Source organism: Gymnodraco acuticeps, unplaced genomic scaffold (genome assembly GCF_902827175.1).
Source record: "Gymnodraco acuticeps unplaced genomic scaffold, fGymAcu1.1, whole genome shotgun sequence".
NCBI lineage: Eukaryota > Metazoa > Chordata > Actinopteri > Perciformes > Bathydraconidae > Gymnodraco > Gymnodraco acuticeps.
Window position 1 is genome coordinate 2284958 of NW_022990014.1, and position 20772 is coordinate 2305729.

General features: G+C 44.7%; 1 protein-coding gene across 3 annotated transcripts in view; it reads left to right on the forward strand.

Moving 5' to 3' along the window:
- Window positions 1-435: 435 nt before the first annotated feature.
- ppp1r9ala (protein phosphatase 1 regulatory subunit 9A-like A) overlaps window positions 436-20772 on the forward strand; it is a 30737-nt gene continuing 10400 nt past the window's right edge. For all 3 annotated transcript variants that reach the window (XM_034213264.1, XM_034213265.1, XM_034213266.1), the window contains exons 1-3: window positions 436-721; window positions 1248-3318; window positions 18417-18549. In XM_034213264.1, the coding sequence (XP_034069155.1) occupies window positions 1411-3318; window positions 18417-18549 (2041 nt within the window). In that variant the 5' untranslated portion in view covers window positions 436-721; window positions 1248-1410. The remainder of the gene's footprint in view (window positions 722-1247; window positions 3319-18416; window positions 18550-20772) is intronic.

The window sequence follows — 20772 nt, forward strand, 5'->3', positions numbered from 1 at the left end:
GTCAGTTTCATTTTAGACCCAGTGACCAGTAACTTTGTTTAGGAATATATAGGCCTACCATACAAACACTATACACCATGTGAACCAACAATCGGATTAACCCAATGAGAGTTTAATAAAAAAGCCTAATTCTAATAACATTACGGTCCTACGGAACAGTAAGAAAAATTAAATAATTCTGAACCTGTGTGACAGTTAGTCAGCATACAATAGGAAGGAACTGAACCGGCTAAATGGAGTTCATCTATCACTGATTGAATCATTAAAAACCGTGCTTTCCCCTATATGAAATGTCAATTGTCTTCTGCAATTTCGATCGGCCCACTTCGGTACCGGCCCATCGGGATTCGTCCCGAACGTCTTTAGGTGAGCTCTAATATACAGTAAGCCCTTTCCCACGCCTTTCTCCTTCAACTCCTCCAGTCTGTGATCTGTGGAGAAAGAGAGGAGGGGAGGGGGTGGAGCTGGTGGTGGGTTACAGTTCTGGAATGTGCGCGCGCTCCCGACTCTCTCTGTTCTCGTCGGCCGCGCCGCGCAGCACAGACAGACTCTCGTGCGCGCGCAGCCCGCGACAGGTCTGGAAGTGCAAGGAGGAGGCAGGAAAACGCTGTTGGAGCGGGGAATGATGGCGGTGAGGAAGAAGAAGGCACAAGTTTAATGCTGTAAAACGGGGACATTGTGGGCCAACTTTCGGCGTCTAACACGATGCAGCGAGTAGGAGGTGAGAGCATTACAAAGTTGTTTACCTTTGTGCGGTGTTGTGTGAAGAGTTAACATTTTTAACGGCTCGTACTTGAAATGCCACAATGAATTGTTCAGAGCACTAACGCTGGGCTGTGTTTGCCAAGTTTGACTTTGTTTCGCCTTTTATCAGTGGTGCAGCGTTACTAACATTATTAACAACGTTTAATTTAGTACAAATAAAGTACAAGTATATAGTTGGTTAAGGTAACTTTAAATTCAAAACACTTTTGGTTTAACGTTTGCTAACGCCAGTAGTCGGACAACCACTACACCGAAATGCATACAAACGGTTAATGCAAGCCAACGTACACATTCTAACGAACTAACCGTTGAAAGTTCAACCTTCATGTTCTAACCTAGTATTCACACTGTTTTGGTTTGGATACAGAAATACTTAATGATTAAGTATTAACTCATTTCAAACGACTTACGTTGCTAGGCATAGCGAGATAATGGTATCCGGTCTCTGATTAACTGATTTTACTATCCGTTTCTCTCTTTAGATGACTTCGCTGAGAGTGTTTAGTTAAGACCACTGTACTACAAAGAAGCTCCGCCGGACCCATGGCACCACTTGCGTAAAGCTATAGTTCACCAACAAAACAACAACAGGCTCTCCAAAACCGGCTTTTCTAATTGGGCTGCAATCACAAACAAAAGGCAAACATGATCAAAGCGGAAAGCAAAGGAGGCGAGAGGACCCTGAGGAGCGCTTCCCCTCACAGAAATGCATACAAGTCTGACTTCCACACCATTAAGTGTACTTTTGATGGGTCGAAATCCGAAGGCGACACCAAATCATATGTAAATGGCTCCAGTGACAACCGGGAGGACTCAAGAGGAAGGCCTTTTGGCAACAGAGTGAACAAGATAAAGAACATCTTCCTACAGATGGATGGTCAGCAACAGGAGTGCCAAGAGGTGAAAGTGACTCCTAAGCCTGATGTGGCCCTGGTGGCCCCGGTGTCCCCAGTGGCCCCTGTGTCCCCACCAAAGCTGCAACTTCCAGTCAGCCCTCCTCGAGCTAACCTCAACAGTGCCACAAGCCCAGAATCACAACATTTAGATAAAACACCCAAGGGGGAAGATGTTGAGATTGACAAAGTGGCTTTGGCAGAGAAGTTTTCTTCGACCAGAAAACTCTTTGAAAGGGGCATCAAAGAGCAGCCTGCAGCAGAAAAGCAGTCACCAAGCAGGGTAGTAAATCGCTTGTCCCTTGGAAGTGCCTCTGATGAAGGGAAAAGCACAAGGAGAGTATCAGGATCGTCTGAGATCATTATAAAATCAGAGCAAACGCCAACATCAACAGATAAATGTCAACTGGAGGGGAAAGTCAATGGTGAGAAAAAGCATGTATCTAGAGTATCATTGAATGCAGGACCCATATCCAAAAAGTTGGACAATTACATGGTAGAGAATGACTTGGATGAGACAAACACAGCTGCTAAACAACACAGTACCACTGAACACTTACTGTCTTCATCTCCAACAAGAGACAACTCACAGAAATCTACTTCAACTGTTAAAGATGCCACTAACTCTACCCATGTGACTGTTGCCACTAACAACAATACATCCCAGACGACGTGTGTCACAAACAAATCAACGGTTTTGGGGTCAAGCATGAAGCCAACCAGCCCAACTACTAATGCAGCATACAAAACAAATTCTCCAACAACTGATGCCACTCACAAACCCCTCTCACCAGAGCAAACAACCCCAGTTAGCCATGGCTTCAAACGCTCCTCATCATCCAGTGATGGATTCAGTAGGACATCTGTTGGTGGGGATGAAGGCAAGCCACATAGTTCGCCCCCAGGGGATGTTAAGCAACCTTCTCCATCAGCTGCTGGGTTTCAGAACACCAACAGGGTTAAATACCCTGAAAAAGCCAGAAGTAATGACACTGTGGTAGATAGTCCTGCCAGAGACAAGCCATCCAGCCAGACCTCAGCCCTGGACTCCAGAGGGGTGGGGGTGGTACGGGCAGAACTGGTAGTAGTTCAGAATGAGTCTTCAGAGAGTGAGGAGAATGACGATGAGAACGTTGAAGATAATGTATTTGAGGAACAGAAGGGGAAAAGCCCCAAAGACAACCTTCTAACAGACATGAAAAGAACATCTCCACCAGAAAAACAGAACTGTAAAACTGCACGTGTCTTAGCGAGAGAAGTCTCTAAAGAGACACAAAGGATAGAAGAGACTGTGGGTGAAGGAAGAGTCTTGGAGGACAGTGGGGCAAAAGGGTTGAAAAGGGATAGACAGGAAGAAGAAGAAGATGATGATGATGATGATAATCGAGAGGAAGATGAGGAGGTCGCAGAGGAGGAGGGTGAGCTGGAGGAGCAGGTGGGCCAGAGCATCCTGGATAGAGCCTCACCAGTAGTGTACGGTATTGAGAATGCAGCATTTGTGGATGACAGAGATGTAGACCAGGTCCTCAGGGAAGAAGAAGAGGAGGAGGAGGATCAAATGTATGGGGATTATGACGACTGTTACGAGATGATGGGTCTGTCGGATGAGGAGGAGCCTCCCCCAAAGAGGAAAATCAACTTCTCTACAGACCCCATTCAGGTTAGTGTTATTTTATGTTGTGGTGTTTACATGTGAGCACCTACAGGCATATTGCACACTAACTCCATCATTATAAACCACCGTCTCACTGATTCAGCAACTGACTGAACTGCAGACACAAGAGAAATTAGTGAAGGCTGAGAATGAATGCTGCTGTTGTTCATGTTGACGTCACAACTGTTGCACTGTATCATTATCCAAGTTCAGAAAATGAAAACTATGTTATTTTTTAATCCTTGTGACCCTGAAGGCAGGTAGTTTGACAGCACCACCCATATTATAGGAGAGAGAGAGAGGACTGGTTATCTTGCAACATTGTTTGTGGTATTTTTGGAAATATTGTTGACAACATAAAAGCAAGGGCAGCAGTGAGGTAGTAGAGAGGTGAAACTTTAGACCGTGCAGTTAATAATGATTGCCTCCCGTGAGTCACTGCAGAGCATATTTTTACTCATTCTGAGTGGTTCCCCTCTGTAACGGAATCATGTGTTGCACTCATGAGGGACTTTTTTTTCACCACTCTACAACATGGATATGAGGAATGAGGGATATTATTATTATCAAATCAAATCAAGTTTTATTTATATAGCACATTTATAAACGATTTTTGGTCGAGCCAAAGGGCTGTACATATAATAAAAATTGCCTACAGTAGAGACATATATATATATATATATATAACCATGGCTAATTCATCCTATTACAGCTGGGGAATTCCTGATTTGAACTATTCATTCATTCTTAAATGATATGATTCTTTTGTGAAAAGCAGAAACATGGATTCTCAAGGTTCAAGGTTCTTTATTGTCAAACTAACATAGCTACAGAGTAATTATGTCATTGAACATCTTAGGTCACATTCTGTTTGTTTTTTTATGAGTTTCTCCAGGTTGTTGGGGATTATAAATTAGACGTCTTATATCTTTTTACAGTGGATAGTAGTCCTACACATGAGGCGTAGAGTTGGGTGAATAACAGAATAACTTCAAAATAGTTTTGACTTTGACAATCTTTCGGTATGATTGTTGGTGCTTTCAGCTTGGGATGCTCCAAATGCTCTGTGTACATTTGGGATCACCAATGTAAATGAATTATTGTTTTTATTCTTCCAAAACAAATGTCCTATTATTTTCATCACGTCTGGTGTTGCCTCATATCATGTGTTGTTATTATTGCCAGTGCATGTTTAAGGGGGGTGGTCAAGGTCATATCTCCTACAATAGATATTCTACAATCACTATATCTAAACAACATTTTGCTAAAGCAGGGAAAAACAAATCATCTAGTGCATTCCACATAGCTTGTGAACAGCTCAATGTTTATCCAGGCCTTAAAATGCACTGTTATCTCAGGGTGTGGACCCCCCCCCTATCCCAGTTATCCCGGCAGGGGGTCCTGGGAGAGGGGACCAGAAGCTGACCTGGAGTGGACACAAACAAAAGTGCCTCTCCTAATCCAAAGTGGAGCTATGACAGAGCTAAACACAACTTTAGAGTTGCTACAATATGTTAGACTGAGCCACCTCTTTGTAGCAGTTCACCAACTGTGCGAGGGACACTTTATGCAAAACAGATTAACTGACACAAGGTTGTAGTTATGTTTATGTGAGTTTGTATACATTTCCATTCCGAGGGCAGATTGAAAGAAACTACTGTGTACAACTTTTTAATACCGAGTCAGCATTGACCAAAGATATTCAGTTTGCTCACATGAGAGAAGAAAAAGCAGACAGTTGTCCTGGTTTGGAAGTTAAACTAGGTCATGTTCAACATGCTCAAACTGTCCAATAATCCTTGTATCTCGTCTTTCCCGTTAGAAAAGTGGTCAGTGGATTAACACAAGATGAATGATTATCAATTATTACCAATTAAAATGATGCTACTTATTTCTATCAGTTTGTCTATAAAGTTTGTTTATCTTTGCATTAGACCTTAACAATAATTTAAACAATTTCATTTAAAAAATGTGAGATGTGAACGTAATTTCAATAATTATCCAAATCTAGACTAATAGTCTTAATCATTAGTCAAATTATTAATGTAATACTTTCAATATTAGTTGGCATGTTTATGTCTAATCAGTTCTTTGTTGTCACTTCTAATCATATTGGATGTGATAAGATAAGATATGCAGTGACGTGTAATTCCGCACTAACAATGATCACCTTGGGATTGTAAAGGATTTACGGGTCGGGTATGCAACATGTTTACATTTAATAAAGATAGCAAGTCTGAGAAGGTCAAAGCATTCTTTCGAGTTTTTGAGCAATTCGCTTTTTTAACTAATTGCATGAATGAGTGCAAGCCTGGGAACAGCTGGAAAACACACAGAAACTTGTCAAAACAATAACGTGCTTGGATTAAAACCATGGGGTCAAGGTCATGTGGTATTCGGGTTAGCCAATTAAGTCACACAAATGCCCCTCAGCCATCCTTTCTACCTGTGGCCTGGCTAACAAAGGCCTCCTGCTAGCACTGCATCATTCTCCACAGTCTGCAAGTCAGAGCTGGCACTGGGATGGAGCACACTTGAATCATGGCTAACTAGGAGAGAGGAAGTTCTTTGTGCCTCTGGTTCACAAAGGGATTGGGCGAAACCTGAGTCTTCTAAACAGAGGAGGTATCCTGCGTGGAAGAAAGGTCCTCTTTGTGAACTAAAGGAGATGTCCAGTTTCAACATGTATCACTCTTTTCAGGGTTGAAAGAGAGCTTTCTAAGGCACTCAGAATTAGTTCACAACACACGGTTTCAATAATTCCTAAAAAGTGAGAGTCTTGTGTCAAGCCAAATATTGGATGTTGAAGGTTTCTGAATGCACTTGGATTGTAGTTGTGATGAGAAAAATCTGAGTTACAGTGTTTGAAAGAGAATGAAAACGACATTGCAAGTTTTCTATACATTATGTTTTTTGTGAACATTCTTCTGCATATAAGCTAACACAGGATCAATCGTTAGGGCATTACAATGCTGCACTCCCATTGCTGCTGTGTCAGTACATACGTTTGCTCTGCTCTACCCTGTGGCTGTCTGAGCAGTATACATATTGCACCACTGCTTACTGATTATGTCTTTGGTGTTAGTATGGAAGTAGTTTCCTTGAGTGCAAATAAAAAGCAGACCTGTAATATTAGTTTGTCGAGGCATGTCCTGGAGAAGCATTGCATCACTTTTAGTTGCTTTCTTCATTTCTTTCACTCTGAACCCTATGGTTTGGGAAAAAATAGTTATTGAATGATTAATGCTCCCTGCTTTAGGCACGTTATCCGCTTGGGAACAAAGACTGCATAGTCATTTTCAGGGTAGTAGTTATGTGGGATCGCTTGTATCTTTTGTCATGAAACCATTTGGAACAGGAGTCAAAAACCATTTCACAATAACAGAAATGAAAATGTCTGAAGCTAGGATTTGCCCCTGTTGCTTTGACCAACCCACACAGTCACAGGATGTACCTCACGCAGTTATTGGTCAAGTGAACACAGTGCCTGCTCGAACACACAGGGTGCGGTAAAGGATTGTGGTGACTATTTTGACAGAATTATTTCAGCATTTTTTTGGTTTTCCCAATAGATAATTACTGGATAAGCAAACATGTCCTTTAGTCAACTTGGCTTCACATATGTCTGCAGTACAACTTTGTTTAGTAGCTGTAGACATTTCACTTTGTAAAATGAAGAGTCAGGTGAAGTGAAACCTCTCATACACCTGACTCTAGTTAATGTGATGCCAGATAACATTGTGCCCTGTGGTGTCTTGAACCAGAGCTAATAGGCGTTTGCATGGCTTTGTTTGTACATGTAGTTTTTTTTCTATCACCTCACTAAAGGTGGCTGGGAGTTTTGTTCAGTGTTGTAATTCAGCATTCCACCAATATAAGCTAGTGTCTGGGTAATGGGTACATAAGACATCATGTATCTACAAAATGGTTCACTTCATGCTAAGCTCATTATTAAGTTCTTAAATTCAATGTGCACCCGAATGCTTATTCATGTGAATTGTAACTACAAAAAACCTCTAGCATGTCTCATTGTTAAAACAACCAGTTTATGGGCTCAGAACAGTCTCATAATACACACATGCACACAGAAGGATTCACACTTGTATTTCCAGATCCACACTTGTGTTTTTCAATGCACACACAAATGTGTTCCATTTCATACACATGTAAATAAAATCCTAATACAGAACAAAGTTTTACATATGTATTTTTGATCCTCACATATTTGTTTTCCGTTTAAATCCCCTGAACCTGCAAACACATACCGCTTTCTGTGCACGGATCGCTGTGCATTCGTGTGTGGGTTTTTTGAGACTCCCCTTACGGTCAACCGATTCGTACTTGTAATTTTTTCTATCTATAGCCAATCAGATGTCTCCTCCATTCTAAGCCAATCACATGAGCGCGCCCCCACGAGGGTATTTTCTTGCGTTCATAATGTAGCGCTTCATGTACGCATTTTGCGCTGTCCGGTCAGCTCGCTAAACAGAGGGCGGAGCTTCAGGTGATCATGCACTGCAGAGCTGCGTGTCTCCGTCAGTCTCAGCAGCTGATCTGATCTCTCTCGCGTGTCCCGTTATACTTCACTCGCGTTTATGTCCATATCGATCAGATCCAGCTCTCCTGATCGGCCTTTATAGAGAGCACCGATCAAACTATTAAGAGTGAATATCGGCCGATAATGACCGGCAGGGCTCCCCCCGTTGACAGTTCACTGTCTAGCACTGGCTTCGTAGTGCACTGATCGATTAGGCTAAGTTAACCTGTAGCTGCTCCCTCCACACTCACAACAACTTCATACAGACATAAATAAAGCAGCTGTATTCGCCATACAGGAAACACACATTTAAAACGGTTTTGCCTACCGTTGTTGTGTACACAAGCATTCATCAATGGTTCGGAAAGTGGCGCTGTACCTTAATAATATAAAGGCTTGTATTTGCGTGCATTTCCTGTTCGGAAAGTGGCGCTGTACTGAGAGTGGAGGTGTCCTGACATTAGCGCCTGCAAAATGCGTACATGAAGCGCTACGTCATGAACGCAAGAAATCTACCCTCGTGGGGGCGCGCTCATGTGATTGGCTTAGAATTGAGGAGACATCTGATTGGCTATAGATAGAAAAAATTACAAGTACGAATCGGCTGACCGTCAGGGGAGTCTCAAAAAACCCACACACGAATGCACAGCGATCCGTGCACAGAAAGCGGTTTGTGTTTGCAGGTTCAGAGGTTTTAAATGGAAAACAAATATGTGTGGATCAAAAATACATATGTAAAACTTTTTTCTGTATTTGGATTTTATTTACATGTATATGAAACGGAACACATTTGTGTGTGCATTGAAAAACACAAGTGTGGATCTGGAAATACAAGTGTGAATCCTTCTGTGTGCATGTGTGTATTATGAGACTGTTCTGAGCGCATACCAGTTGCATGTTCTTGTGGTTGAGTTTGTCTTTTTGCGTTCCGTCAGCATAACTTTATTAATAATGTACAAAACTATAGGTTACTTACGTAACCCCAGTTCTCAGAGTAACATGAAGTGAGATGTCTCACTATGGGATGCGCCTCATCGCGGAGCAAACAGAAGCATCAATCTCATTACGCCAATCCTGATTGGCTGGTGATCTTGACGTCAGCGTCAGGGAATTCACCCCCTATAAGTAGCTTGCGCCACGACGCATGCGCCATTCAAAATAAGCACCTCTTCTCGCTTCACCATAGCAAGGAGGGCCGTCTGGTGAGACATCTCACTTCATGTTACTCTGAGAACTGGGGTTACGTAAGTAACCTATAGTTCTCATTCATAACACTCCGTTCGATGTCTCACTATGGGAAATTGTAGCTCCCGTATTGTCAGACGAGCTTATCTCGAAAATCACCAAACCAACCAGAACTTAACAGGTAGAGCTCTGACTCAACCAGGTGCCCAGCACTGCTTGAGTCACACTGGGAGCAGAACGTCCAGCCTGTTAAGAGGCGGACAAAAGTGAGCGGCGAGGACCAGCTCGCCGCTGCACCAATGTCTTGGATGGGAGACATCCTGGACAGAGTCCAGGATGCAGCCAGACCCTGAGTCGAAAGAGCTCGCGGACCCGAGGGTGCCTGAGAACTCTGACTCGTATGAGCCCCAAAGCAATTGCTTCCACAAACCAGTGGGAGAGCCGTTGCTTAGTAACAGGCTTGCCCTTATAAGGGTTAGCCCAGGACACAAGGGGTTGGTCATTATGACAAAGCACCCTTGATCTGTCCCTGTACGTGCGTAAAGCACGGGCTGGACACGGCAAATCCGGCCGCTGTTCCCCGGAGGAATACAGTGGCGGGGAGGATGCCTCAATGTCAAATGTGGTACCTGAACCAACCGCCTTAAGATAAAGGCAGGGTTGGGCTTCAACCACACTCTGTTTGCCCTGGGGCGAACTGAGTGCATGAAGACTGTACAGATAGTGCATGAGTGCCACTGGCTCGCTTGGCAGCTGCCAGGGTCAGCTTCATGTCACACTGTATTCAGATTGTACCACTCACGGGCCAGGCCCATAGAGCCAAGCGCTCTGGGTGTGGGTGAAAGATCGCCCCCCCCGCTTGGGACAGTATGTCCCTGCGTAGTGGGAGCTGCCATGGCTGCCCGCACAGCAGCTGATATATCTCCGCTAGCCAGTACATAGCTGGCCAGTGCGGAGCTATCAGGATAAGTGTGTGGCGTTGCTCTCTCACTCTGGCCAGAGTTGGGGGTATCAGAGCCAGGGGTGGGAACGCGTACAGAAGGCCCGGGGGCCAATTGTGCGCGAGTGCATCCACGCCTAACGGTGCATTCAGATCGCGCATCGAAAAGAACAGCTGAGCGTTGTCTTTCGATGCGAACAGATCCACCGCGGCTCTGCCGTAACGCACCCACAGCTGGCTCACAATCCTTGGATGTAGAGTCCAGTCTGCATATAGTGGTGCACCTCTGGACAGTAGATCTGCCCCAAGGTTCATCACTCCCCTACGTGCGTCGCTCTCAGAGAGAGGAGACGTCTACCGCTCCATAGGATCAGTTTGCGCGCCAGTGTGTGTAACTGGAGAGAACGCAAACCCCCTTGGCGGTTAATATATGATATTGTGGTCGTATTGTCTGTCCTCACAAGGACTTGATGTCCCCTGAGGAAAGGCAGAAAGCGTTTTAGGGTGAGAAACACCGCTAAAAGCTCCAGGTAATTTATGTGCGCCCGCTGGAGGTCTCTGCTCCAGAGACCCCTCACCGGGCGACCTTCATAAATACCTCCCCAACCTGTCAGACATGCGTCCGTGGTGACCACTTTCCGTGAAAGGACAGCACCCATAGGCACACCTCGTACTAGAAAAGTCGGGTGCAGCCAGTGGCGCAGTGCCATTACGCATTTCACAGTAACCATCACTCTCCACGCGCGGGGTTTAGTTTTAGGGCGGCCACCCAGCGCTGAAACTCCCTCATGTGTAAGCGTCCCAGTCGTACGACCAGGATGGCTGACGCCATGAGCCCCAGCAATCGCAGGCATGATCTGAAGAGAACATGTTTGCGCAGCTGGAAAAGAGCGAGACAAGCTCTGAAAGCTTTCACTCTATCCGCTGACAAGCGAGCTGAAAAGGGCACCGAGTTCAGGTGTAAACCCAGGAAGAGTATAGTCTGCGCGGGGCACAACATGCTCTTCTCTGTGTTTATTATGAAACCCAGGTTGAGCAGGTGCTTTACGAGGACATTTGTCTGCGTAATAGCCTCCTGCTCCGACTGTGCGAGAAGCAGCCAGTCGTCCAGGTAGGTCGCCAGGCGAATACCCTGTTGTCTTAACGGGGCTATCGCGGCTTCCGTACATCGTACAAACACCCTTGGACTGAGAGACAGACCGAAGGGGAGTACTCTGTATTCATAACAGATCCCCTGAAATGCGAATCTCAGATATTTCCTGTGTGGGTAATATACTGGGATGTGAAAATACGCATCTTTCAGGTCGACTGATGTAAACCAGTCGTCTTGTCGCACGAGCCGCAGCAGAGATGTGTGAGTGAGCATTCTGAACTTATATCTTTTTAGATATGTGTTCAGAGCCCTCAAATCAAGTATTGGCCGAATTCCGTTCCCTCCCCGTTTGGGAAGGAGGAAGTACTTGGAATAGAAGCCGCCCTGACTCTGCTCGGCGGGTACAATAGATATAGCCCTCTTTTCTAGGAGAGAGAGAGAATCTCTCTCTCCAGAATATGGGCTGACTCTCCTCGGGCCTGCGAATGCAGAATGTCCGAGAAGCGAGGGGGGGTGACAGCGAATTGGAGTCTGTAGCCCCTACTGTCTTGAAAACCCAAGCAGATGATGTGAGCATCTTCCACTGCATGCTCCTTAGAGCCAGTGGAGATGTCACGTCTCTTCCCCTCTGAGTTTCTATTTGTTGTGTTATGGGGCCCTCTAGTGTCTGAACACAGTGGTGCCCCTTTTCGACAATCCCCACCGACACTGCGCATGCGCATGACGGTGGTGCCTTCACAACCCCAGCCGGCACTGCGCATGCGCGTGGCGGTGGTGCCTTTAAAGCCCCAGCCGGCACTGCGCATGCGCGTGACGGTGGTGCCTTCACAGACCCGCCTGTAATCCGCCTTTTGAGAGATGCCGTAGCTGCTCTCAGAAGGGGAACAGTTGACGGGCTGTTTATTAGTTTTATTGTTTTTCTTATCATTTTTTTGAGCTGCGCCCTCGGCCTGAAGCCTGGATGCGTCAGCGGCAAATGTTTTATGACAGAAAAATCAACAAATTTCTGACATGTGTTTGTGCGGACTTGAGGATGGTGTTGAGGCATCTCTCGAGGCGGCGGGAACACATTTAGAGCTGGGGAACCGTGGACTTCCAGCTCTGTCACAGAGGGGAGAAGGAGGGGCTGTCACGCCGCTCGCTTCTTCTTCCTCGACTGCTGGTCGAAATTCTGGGTTGGCGCCTGGGCTGCAGCCGGAACCGGAGATTTTCTAGACCAGCTCGCCCTCGTCCCCTGCCTGGGCTGGGGACTCGGGGCGGACTGCGACCTCTGCGTTTTCGGTATTTTGAACCGAGCAGGGTTCGGAGCAGCTTGGACGAAGGGCTGCCGCAGCGGCTGGGCCCTTCGAGGGAGGCAGAGGTGGAGGGCCTCGTCCTCCTTCTTTTTTGACTCGCATCTCCTCTGCATGGAGGCAAGAGCGGAGCCGAAAATCCCCTCGGGAACGATGGGCATGTCAAGCACATCCTGAACAACGTTCAGAGCCCTGGCGGACAACGCTGCGGCTCTGTAGGACCGTTCAGTCATGGTCGACTGGAAACGGTCCACCTTCGCTGGCAGCGTGGGGTTCCTGCTTGGTGACCCATCCTCGGTAGGAGGTGGGCTGCCACCAGCAGTTCCATCGGCGGTATGCGGAGCAGGCCGAGCCTCTGCGGGCGAGACCATGGTGAGGTCTCGCCGGGAGCTCCCGCCTGGTGAGGCGTGGGGCTCCGTTCCCGCGTCTCTTGCCGCCACCGGGTCCCGGCCTGAACGGCGTGGGATCCCGGTTCCGCAGCTGCCGCTGTTAGTGAGCCCCAGACCGACACAGTGAGGGGCTCAGTCTCTGCGGCGGACGCCCCCCTGTCTTGATTGCCAAACGGCGAATCAGTGGACATGAGGGAGTCCTGTTCCAACAAGCTAGCTTGGTGTGCTAGCCGTCGGTGGAGGCTCTTTCGGGTGAAAAGGGCACAATGCCCGCACGAGCCGGGGTTGTCGATAGCCTCCTGGGCGTGTTCCAGCCCGAGGCAGGACGAGCAGACCTGGTGTGAGTCTGTGCCTGCTATCTTCAACCCGCAGCCGCATGACCGAGCCTCCGAGTCCCTGACTCCTCTGGTGTGAGGGGGAGAGGCGTCCATCTTGTTCGCCTCGTGGCGTGGAGAGGACCCGCTCGTAACAGGTACGTCGTTGAGAGAAAAAGTGTTACCAACCCGTCCTTAATCCGGAGAAAAAGGGACGGTGTGGGTCCTTTGTTCTCAAAGAATATTGACTGGTGTGTCAATATACTTCTAATCCTTTTCTCCTCCGTGAGAGAGAAAAAGAAAAGCGTCCTCGCTACCGTGGTGTCGGTAGTAAGGGGAAGCTAGCTAGCAACAGGTGCGTAGCTAGCTTGAGAAAAATCAAAACCTTACCTTACTTTCCGGGGAAAGAACGGCGAGGTCGATTTTAATACTAACTGGCGTTAGTATTACCGTCTTCTTGCGAAGCAGAAGGAGTAGCCGGCGAGCGCCCGTTGACCGAAATGGTTATATTTGGGTTCAGTCTGTGGACTGTTAAGCTTGTCCGGCTACTATAGAGATGTGCTCTGAAGCGAGAAGAGGTGTTTGAATGGCGCATGCGTCGTGGCGCAAGCTACTTATAGGGGGTGAATTCCCTGACGCTGACGTCAAGATCACCAGCCAATCAGGATTGGCGTAATGAGATTGATGCTTCTGTTTGCTCCGCGATGAGGCGCATCCCATAGTGAGACATCGAACGGAGTGTTATGAATGAGAACTCTAATATTGTTCAATGTAAGAATCACCATTCTGATTCAAACTCAACAAATCCTTTCCCCAAGCCCTATTCTTAACATATGCTGGAAAGTTAAGATTGAATTACAGCAGGACAGAATCATCTGCTCCTTTATCTGTGTTTCATGTGATAAGTCAAAAGCAAAGGGTGTGTACTCCACACATTTGGACTCTGGCCTCTATAGTCAACCCATCCCAGTGTTATGCTTTCCATTTCCTATCTCAGAAGGGTCTTCTGCTGGCCACAGGAATGTGTCTGACAAGACTCCACCCTCATCCCACCAGCAGACAGGCCCTCCTCTTGTGAGATCTGAGGTCCTTCCAGCCACCTGGGCAAGTTAGTGACTCTCCGACAAAATGGGGCAGAATACTAATGCAGTCGCCTCAATGCTGCTCATTAACCAACTTGGCATGATAGGATGAGTCTTGGCTGATTTGATGGCCTTAAACGCTTTCATTATGTGATTAGAGACCAACACATTAGCAGATGCTGTGTGTTTACACTCGGAGTTTGCAGCAATTTCAGTGTTCAAGTTTCAGCAATCATTGCAGGACAAAAGTAGCCTTTGTGGGCCATGTATACACAAACCTGTTCAACCTGTTTATGTTTGCACTTCCTTGTAAATGTGATTCCATTATGTCACGGTGCTCTTCTCCAACTCCATACCTTCCAGCTGCAGGTCATGCATTAAAGCTTCAAACATAAACATTGTTGTTTCAGTTACCGTCAATCATTGTGAACTGTTAATAATGGCAATGTAATGCTTACTTATGGATATATATTGTTATTTTTTCTGTGATGTTTACACGGGATCTAAAAACATGGCCCCATGCCTTCTATCCTAATGACTCTTTATCTCCGCTAGGCCGCCCGCCACCCCCTGCCCCAGCTCGCCCTCACAGCCTGTTTAGATTGTTTGTCTTTTTGTAGGCCGGCTTCCATTCAAACTCCCCAATCCGGTGGTCAGCCCTGGTTTTGCACTGGGGAGAGATTTCTCTGGTTAGCTTTTCCTCGCAGCTGCTGACTCATTTCCCACATTGGTATTCAGTTGTGGGGAGGGAAAAGATGGGAAGGGTTTCAATTTGGGTGTGGGCATGTGAGCACACGTCGAAGTACCAACCACTGCAGTTGTTGAAACTGGACAGAAAGCCCACACATACTGCTGGGAGGGAATGGAAATATGAAGATGGCATAGCAGTCGGTTGACCCACATCACAACCTCAGTGACCGCAGTGATACTTTAGTTGGAGGGACTGGCATTAAAAGGACATGTCATATACCTTATTCTGTGTAAACTTGACGACTTGTTATTTCTTCTTTGGTCTTTCATTCTGGTTGGAGTCAGTTTGCCTGATCAACAGTTAAGTGTTTTGGTTATAGACAGAGGATGGTGGACCGGGCATGCGCTCAACAATAATGGAAAATGTCTGTTTAGTCTGATAACTGGCGACAAGACAGTGATGTGGGTGTTTTGTATGTAAGGCTTATTTTTTAGGGAGGCGCCAATAAAGACATTGATTTATGTCTTTCTTGCAGATAAAACCGATTGGTTGAGTGATTATCATTCAGGAAAGAACAGAACATTGTTTGAAATAGGCCTGGGAGTCCATGGCAACAGGAAAGTCAGACTTTAAGGACGGGGGAGGTTGAGTGGAGAAGCCAACCTGAACTGTCTCAGCTCCGTATATTCTATTAGCCTACATTTCAACCCTTAATTACTAAAGTCTCCAAAGTCTAAACTAAAAGGCATTGTTCATCCTGTAATGGAATTTCTGTCTGCTCTAGTTCTGTGAATCCATTTTGAACTGTCTAAATTAGAAGTTGATGCGCTTTGTATGTTCTATTTATAGGAGCGCATTGAAGCTTGTTCTTCAGAGACATGCAACAAAAGTTTCCGGATGCAGGCGAGGCAACAATGGCTTGAGTCAATTATTGGTTATTTAAAAATAGTGTTATTGCTATCATGGGTGGTGTCCTCGCCTACACCTATGGAAATAATATAAAAGAAAGTAGGAGGATTGAGATGGAAGATTCTGTTGGGAAGATGGAGGGTCGAGGCCCCATGAATAGAATTCCTGCGTGCACCACCACAGAGCTGCAGTAGCGTGCATAATCCTTACGTTTCTAATCTTCTTTGGTTTGGGATGCTACATGAAAGAAGACCCTGTGTAGCAAACAGTACATCTATATCTTGTTTGCTGATAGGAAAATACAACTTGAATACATGTGTTTGAATTGAATTAGCAGTATATTGAAGAATAGATGCGGTTGTAGTAATTAACTTAAACAAATTGAACAAGAGAACTATGTGTGCCGTTTTGGGCTGAAGTCCAAAGGCTACATAGTGAGGAGGCGACAGAAAGACAGAGTGAAAAGGAGATTGTTGGTGGTTTGTTCCTCAAGTCTTGGCCGGCTTCAGGATGGAGACCTCAGACTATGTTGCCTGGAATGGAAATGTGTATTGATTACATCATAAATGCGCATGTCAAATGTATTCATCAATCATAAAGACATATAGGAAATTGTCACATCATGTTGTTCGATTGTTTTCTGTTTTGTTAAGCACAACATGGGTGCATTGAAGGAGCACAACTTCAACAATTGTCACAGGGTTCATTGTCTCTCAGGTACACAAGGTTACACACTGGACCACAACTCGGCAACTGACGGCTCAATAATTGTGAGTTGGCCATATCTGTGTGTTTTGGTGTTTGGCAAAACTAAACATCCGTAAATACTAAAAAAATAGCTAATTGAATGACGCTCCCATATTGAATAGGAAGATTAACTGTGGATCCTTCTTTCCTTTCTACAACAACTACAACTCCCAACTCATACTCAGTGGCTCTAGGTCTGTTAGTAACCAACGTCAGTGGGACCTGTGCACTGATGCCAGCATTATGCCACCGCCACCATACTGATCACGACTCCACCCAGATTAAGACTATTTTACAGACCCACTGTTGGGTTCATCCGCATAATCAGGCATTAGCCCCGGATGGAGTCTACCAAACTTTAATCTACTTTTTTTCATCAAATCTATAAACTAGTTTTCCATAATTGATGTCTCTCTGGTTCAAATCTCTTTGTTGTGGTAGGGCTTCCTTTAGGTCTAATGTTCAAGATCCTAACTACAGCTACAACAACTAAGAGACAGACATTTGCAACTAGTTTTTATCCCACATTTAGGACACACATTTCCTGTGGTTGACTTCTTCAATGTGAAGTTGGCTGGTTTTAGTGAGTGGACAGTTGAGTGTGTACAGGTGTTTCACTGAGTAACCTTCCCCAGTGACAGTGTGCTTCATGCTGAATATTGCAGTGCTTACTTTAGCTAGGCCAGGATTGTTGTTCATTTCTGTTTGGAAGAGTCAGTGGCATTTAAGATGTAACCACATGGGCAATAACCCTTAAGGTTAGTGTTGAATACTGTGTTTTGTTGACTGAACGTCAGGAGTTTCCCTTTTTCTTAGAATTTCTCTTTATTATATTTATATTTATTATTATTTATTATACTTTTTGACTGTGCTACTGACAGCATTTGTCGCCTCAGAACATTGATCTTTGCTGCATCCACTGCTCGGCTCTCCCCAGCTGTGCCCTACTTTCCGCGCTGCTCATGTTCTGCTGTACTGTGAGCCTTATGATTCCAACCAGAAATCGGGCTCTGGGACACATCCTCTGCTTTACAAGGCCTGCCTGCAGAGTTTACAACTTAAAACTTTGATAATGGTCCACAAGAGAAAGTCTTGGGAATGTATCTTCTGCTTTGGTCTTGTTGACACTTTAGTTACGTCTGCTCGATACGTATTTCCCTAAATGATGCAAACAAAGGGTTGCAAACAAGTGTTGACAGTGCAGTGTGTACAGTTGAGTTAGACCATTAAGCTTCATAATCTCTGGCAGACATTATTGATATATCAATAGAAACTGAGTGAATTTCAATACCAGTGGTTCAAATCATGACTCATATGCTCTGCTGTCTTGCTGTCTTGCTGCTGAACTGTGCCTGCGTACTGCGTTGGCACTCTCATTTTCCTAGTGAGGGTCCAAAGTATGAGTGTAGTTCTCCCGCCCCAACGCAATTTCTCTCAAATGAAAAGAATGTGTCCTTGTTCAGCCTGCCAAGATAATTAAGAACTCAAAAGAGAAAGAAATGTGCTTTTGGATTGTGTATGTTGAAAAATGTAACAAAATAGCAGACACACAAAAACTGATGAAAATAATGAGTTGTGCAGGTTAGATTAAAAACAAAAACAACGCTGGCTTAAAGGGGGAATCTCGCCTGAATTAGCACTACAAGCCAATACAAGAGTCATTGAAGCCACATAAAGTAAGCAACATAAATCAAGCAGAAACATATAATAAACATTTAATAAATAACATGTTCAGTAAGCTCCTTGGGAGAGAGAATGGCCCTTTAGTCAGATATGATCAGTATGAATAGTTTTGTACATCAGACACCTGAGCCTTTATTAGAAATTCCTGATTGAGGTGATGCCTGCGACGACGATGAACTACTTGATAAGGATGTAAAAAGTGCTATACTTAAGCTATACACTCGATGTTTTCACCTTAACAGGTCTTCAGTACCTTTTCCAACGAGGATTATGACCGGCGGAACGATGATGTGGATCCAGTCGCAGCGTCTGCGGAGTACGAGCTGGAGAAGAGAGTGGAGAAGATGGATGTGTTCCCTGTGGAGATTGAGAAAGGTGAGTCTAGTGAAAACTGAAGTGAAGGTACATTCATAAGTGGAGAAACCTGTTTTCACCTAGCTACAAATATGGCACATTCCTTTAACCTGTTAAGCCCCAAGGTCCCCTCCGGCGGGTACTTTTTATTTATTTTTTACGACACTGTGTCTCAGGGGATCTTAATATTTAAGAACCTATGACAATGTGTTATACCAGATTAACGGGAATAATCTCAGCTAACTGACGATACAAACCATTTTTACCATAACAAAACACAAGTCTCGTAAGAAGCATCTAAATGACTCCTGAGCGAAAAATGCTAACCTATTACTGCACCGATAATCACTCCTAGCTCCCTTATTACTTATCCTAGGTGCACATCCAACACATCGTTTATGATCGCAAGGAGACACAGAATGTAACGGTGCCTCAACACTGAAAGATACAAACTCGCGACGTTATCAACAAAAACGTACATCAAAACAAGTGGCGCTAGGTAGCCCACAACGCTAACATGGCTTACCTTCGTCTTTGTCTGGTCTAAACTGGTCTTCAATGGCATTAAAACGATGCTGTAGTTAATCCATAGGTTAATATCCAATGTGACTGCGTCCCCTTTGAAATGTTCTGATAATCCATAAGAAATAAAACCGCTTTTCCGTTGCTTGATATCAGAGCAGCAATATTTCTCCCCTCTGCTGCAAGCTAGCGCGCAGAGACGGCACCTTTTTTTTTAACATGAGTGTGTGCGGGACGATTTCCCTTCGATTCTATTGGCTCTAACGGTCAGGAAGAGATGTCACATGTCAAAATCGACAAGGGGGGCCAGAGATATGGAAAATCCACCCAAATGGCCCCAGAAGAGGTTTTTTGTGCTAAATCTGTCTAAAAAGGTCAAATATCACTTGTTTTGCATCAATCTTGATACAGGGTACTTATTATATGTTGTACTTTGGATTCCTAAAGTTTTTAGTCTACTAACCCATCATCCCAGGTTAGTTTTCACTATAAGTACAACATATTTTTGGGACGGACACCATAATTTACAGTTTTTTACCATGTTCAATCAGAATTTTCTTTAAAATAAAAAACATCTATATTGATTCTGACTTTTCTACATCCAACTCACAGGTTTATCATTACTTTGAGAAAAAAGATTATTAATTTAACCCTTTTAGAAGGGAAGATATGGTCATTTGTTCTGGGAATGTCATTTTCGAGCCTGAAACCTGAAAAACAGGCTTTGGGCTTAAGAAGTAAAGGCAAATGCAGTGACATGCGTTTGATTATTTAAATAAATGAGGAATTTGCAATATTTGAGTTAAATTGTATAGTCAGCGGTAGGCAACAGGCGGTCCGGATCCGGACCCAGACGCCGACCTATACAGACCCGGACCTATAATCAATACATTAATAGGGGATTTCAATTTTGACGGGGCGATTCTATTTGAACCGCCGCCACTAGGGGGCGAAAGAGACGAGTGAGCAATACAGGGAGAGAAACACAGAAGAAGAGACGAGACAGCGGCAGAGAGAAGCGGAGAGGAAAGTGAGTGAAGAGAATAATTAGCGATACAGGGAGAGAAGATGGAGAGGAGAGTGAACAGGCGTGTTAGCGGCAGACAGGGAGAGACAAATAATTACACATGGCGCTCTCCAAGAAGAGGAAAGTGGACAGTGAGAACACAGCTTTTAACCCTGAGTGGACTCATTCATGTTCATCCTGCCCACTGGGAGCACAGAACCAGTGTGTCTCATCTGTTCAGAGACCGTGGCGCTCATTAAAAGTGCCAAAATGCCACTATGAGACATATTATTTTATTTATCTAAAATTAAGCACTTTTAAGATGCACACATTTTCAAAAGCTATTTGATTTATTTTCTCTATTTTATTTTTAAATGCAGCCCGAGAGGAACATTACACATTATCCACAGTATTTTACTGTATATCTGTATAGTTCAATGTTAATTGACAATAAATATTGTTGTTTATGAATTGTACAGTCAGTTGTTGATTACATGCAGACGTTGATAAAGCTACAGGCTACTTCAATATATATATCACACTAATTCATAAAGCAACTTAGACATTTTGATGTTCCGGACCTTTGCATGAGGAGATTTTCTCTAACTGGACCTCTTTGAATTTTAGTTGAATACCCCTGGTCTACACAGTAACCGTTAATCTTTATACATTTTCTTTATTAAATATTTAAATGTCAAGATCATAAACATTTTTAT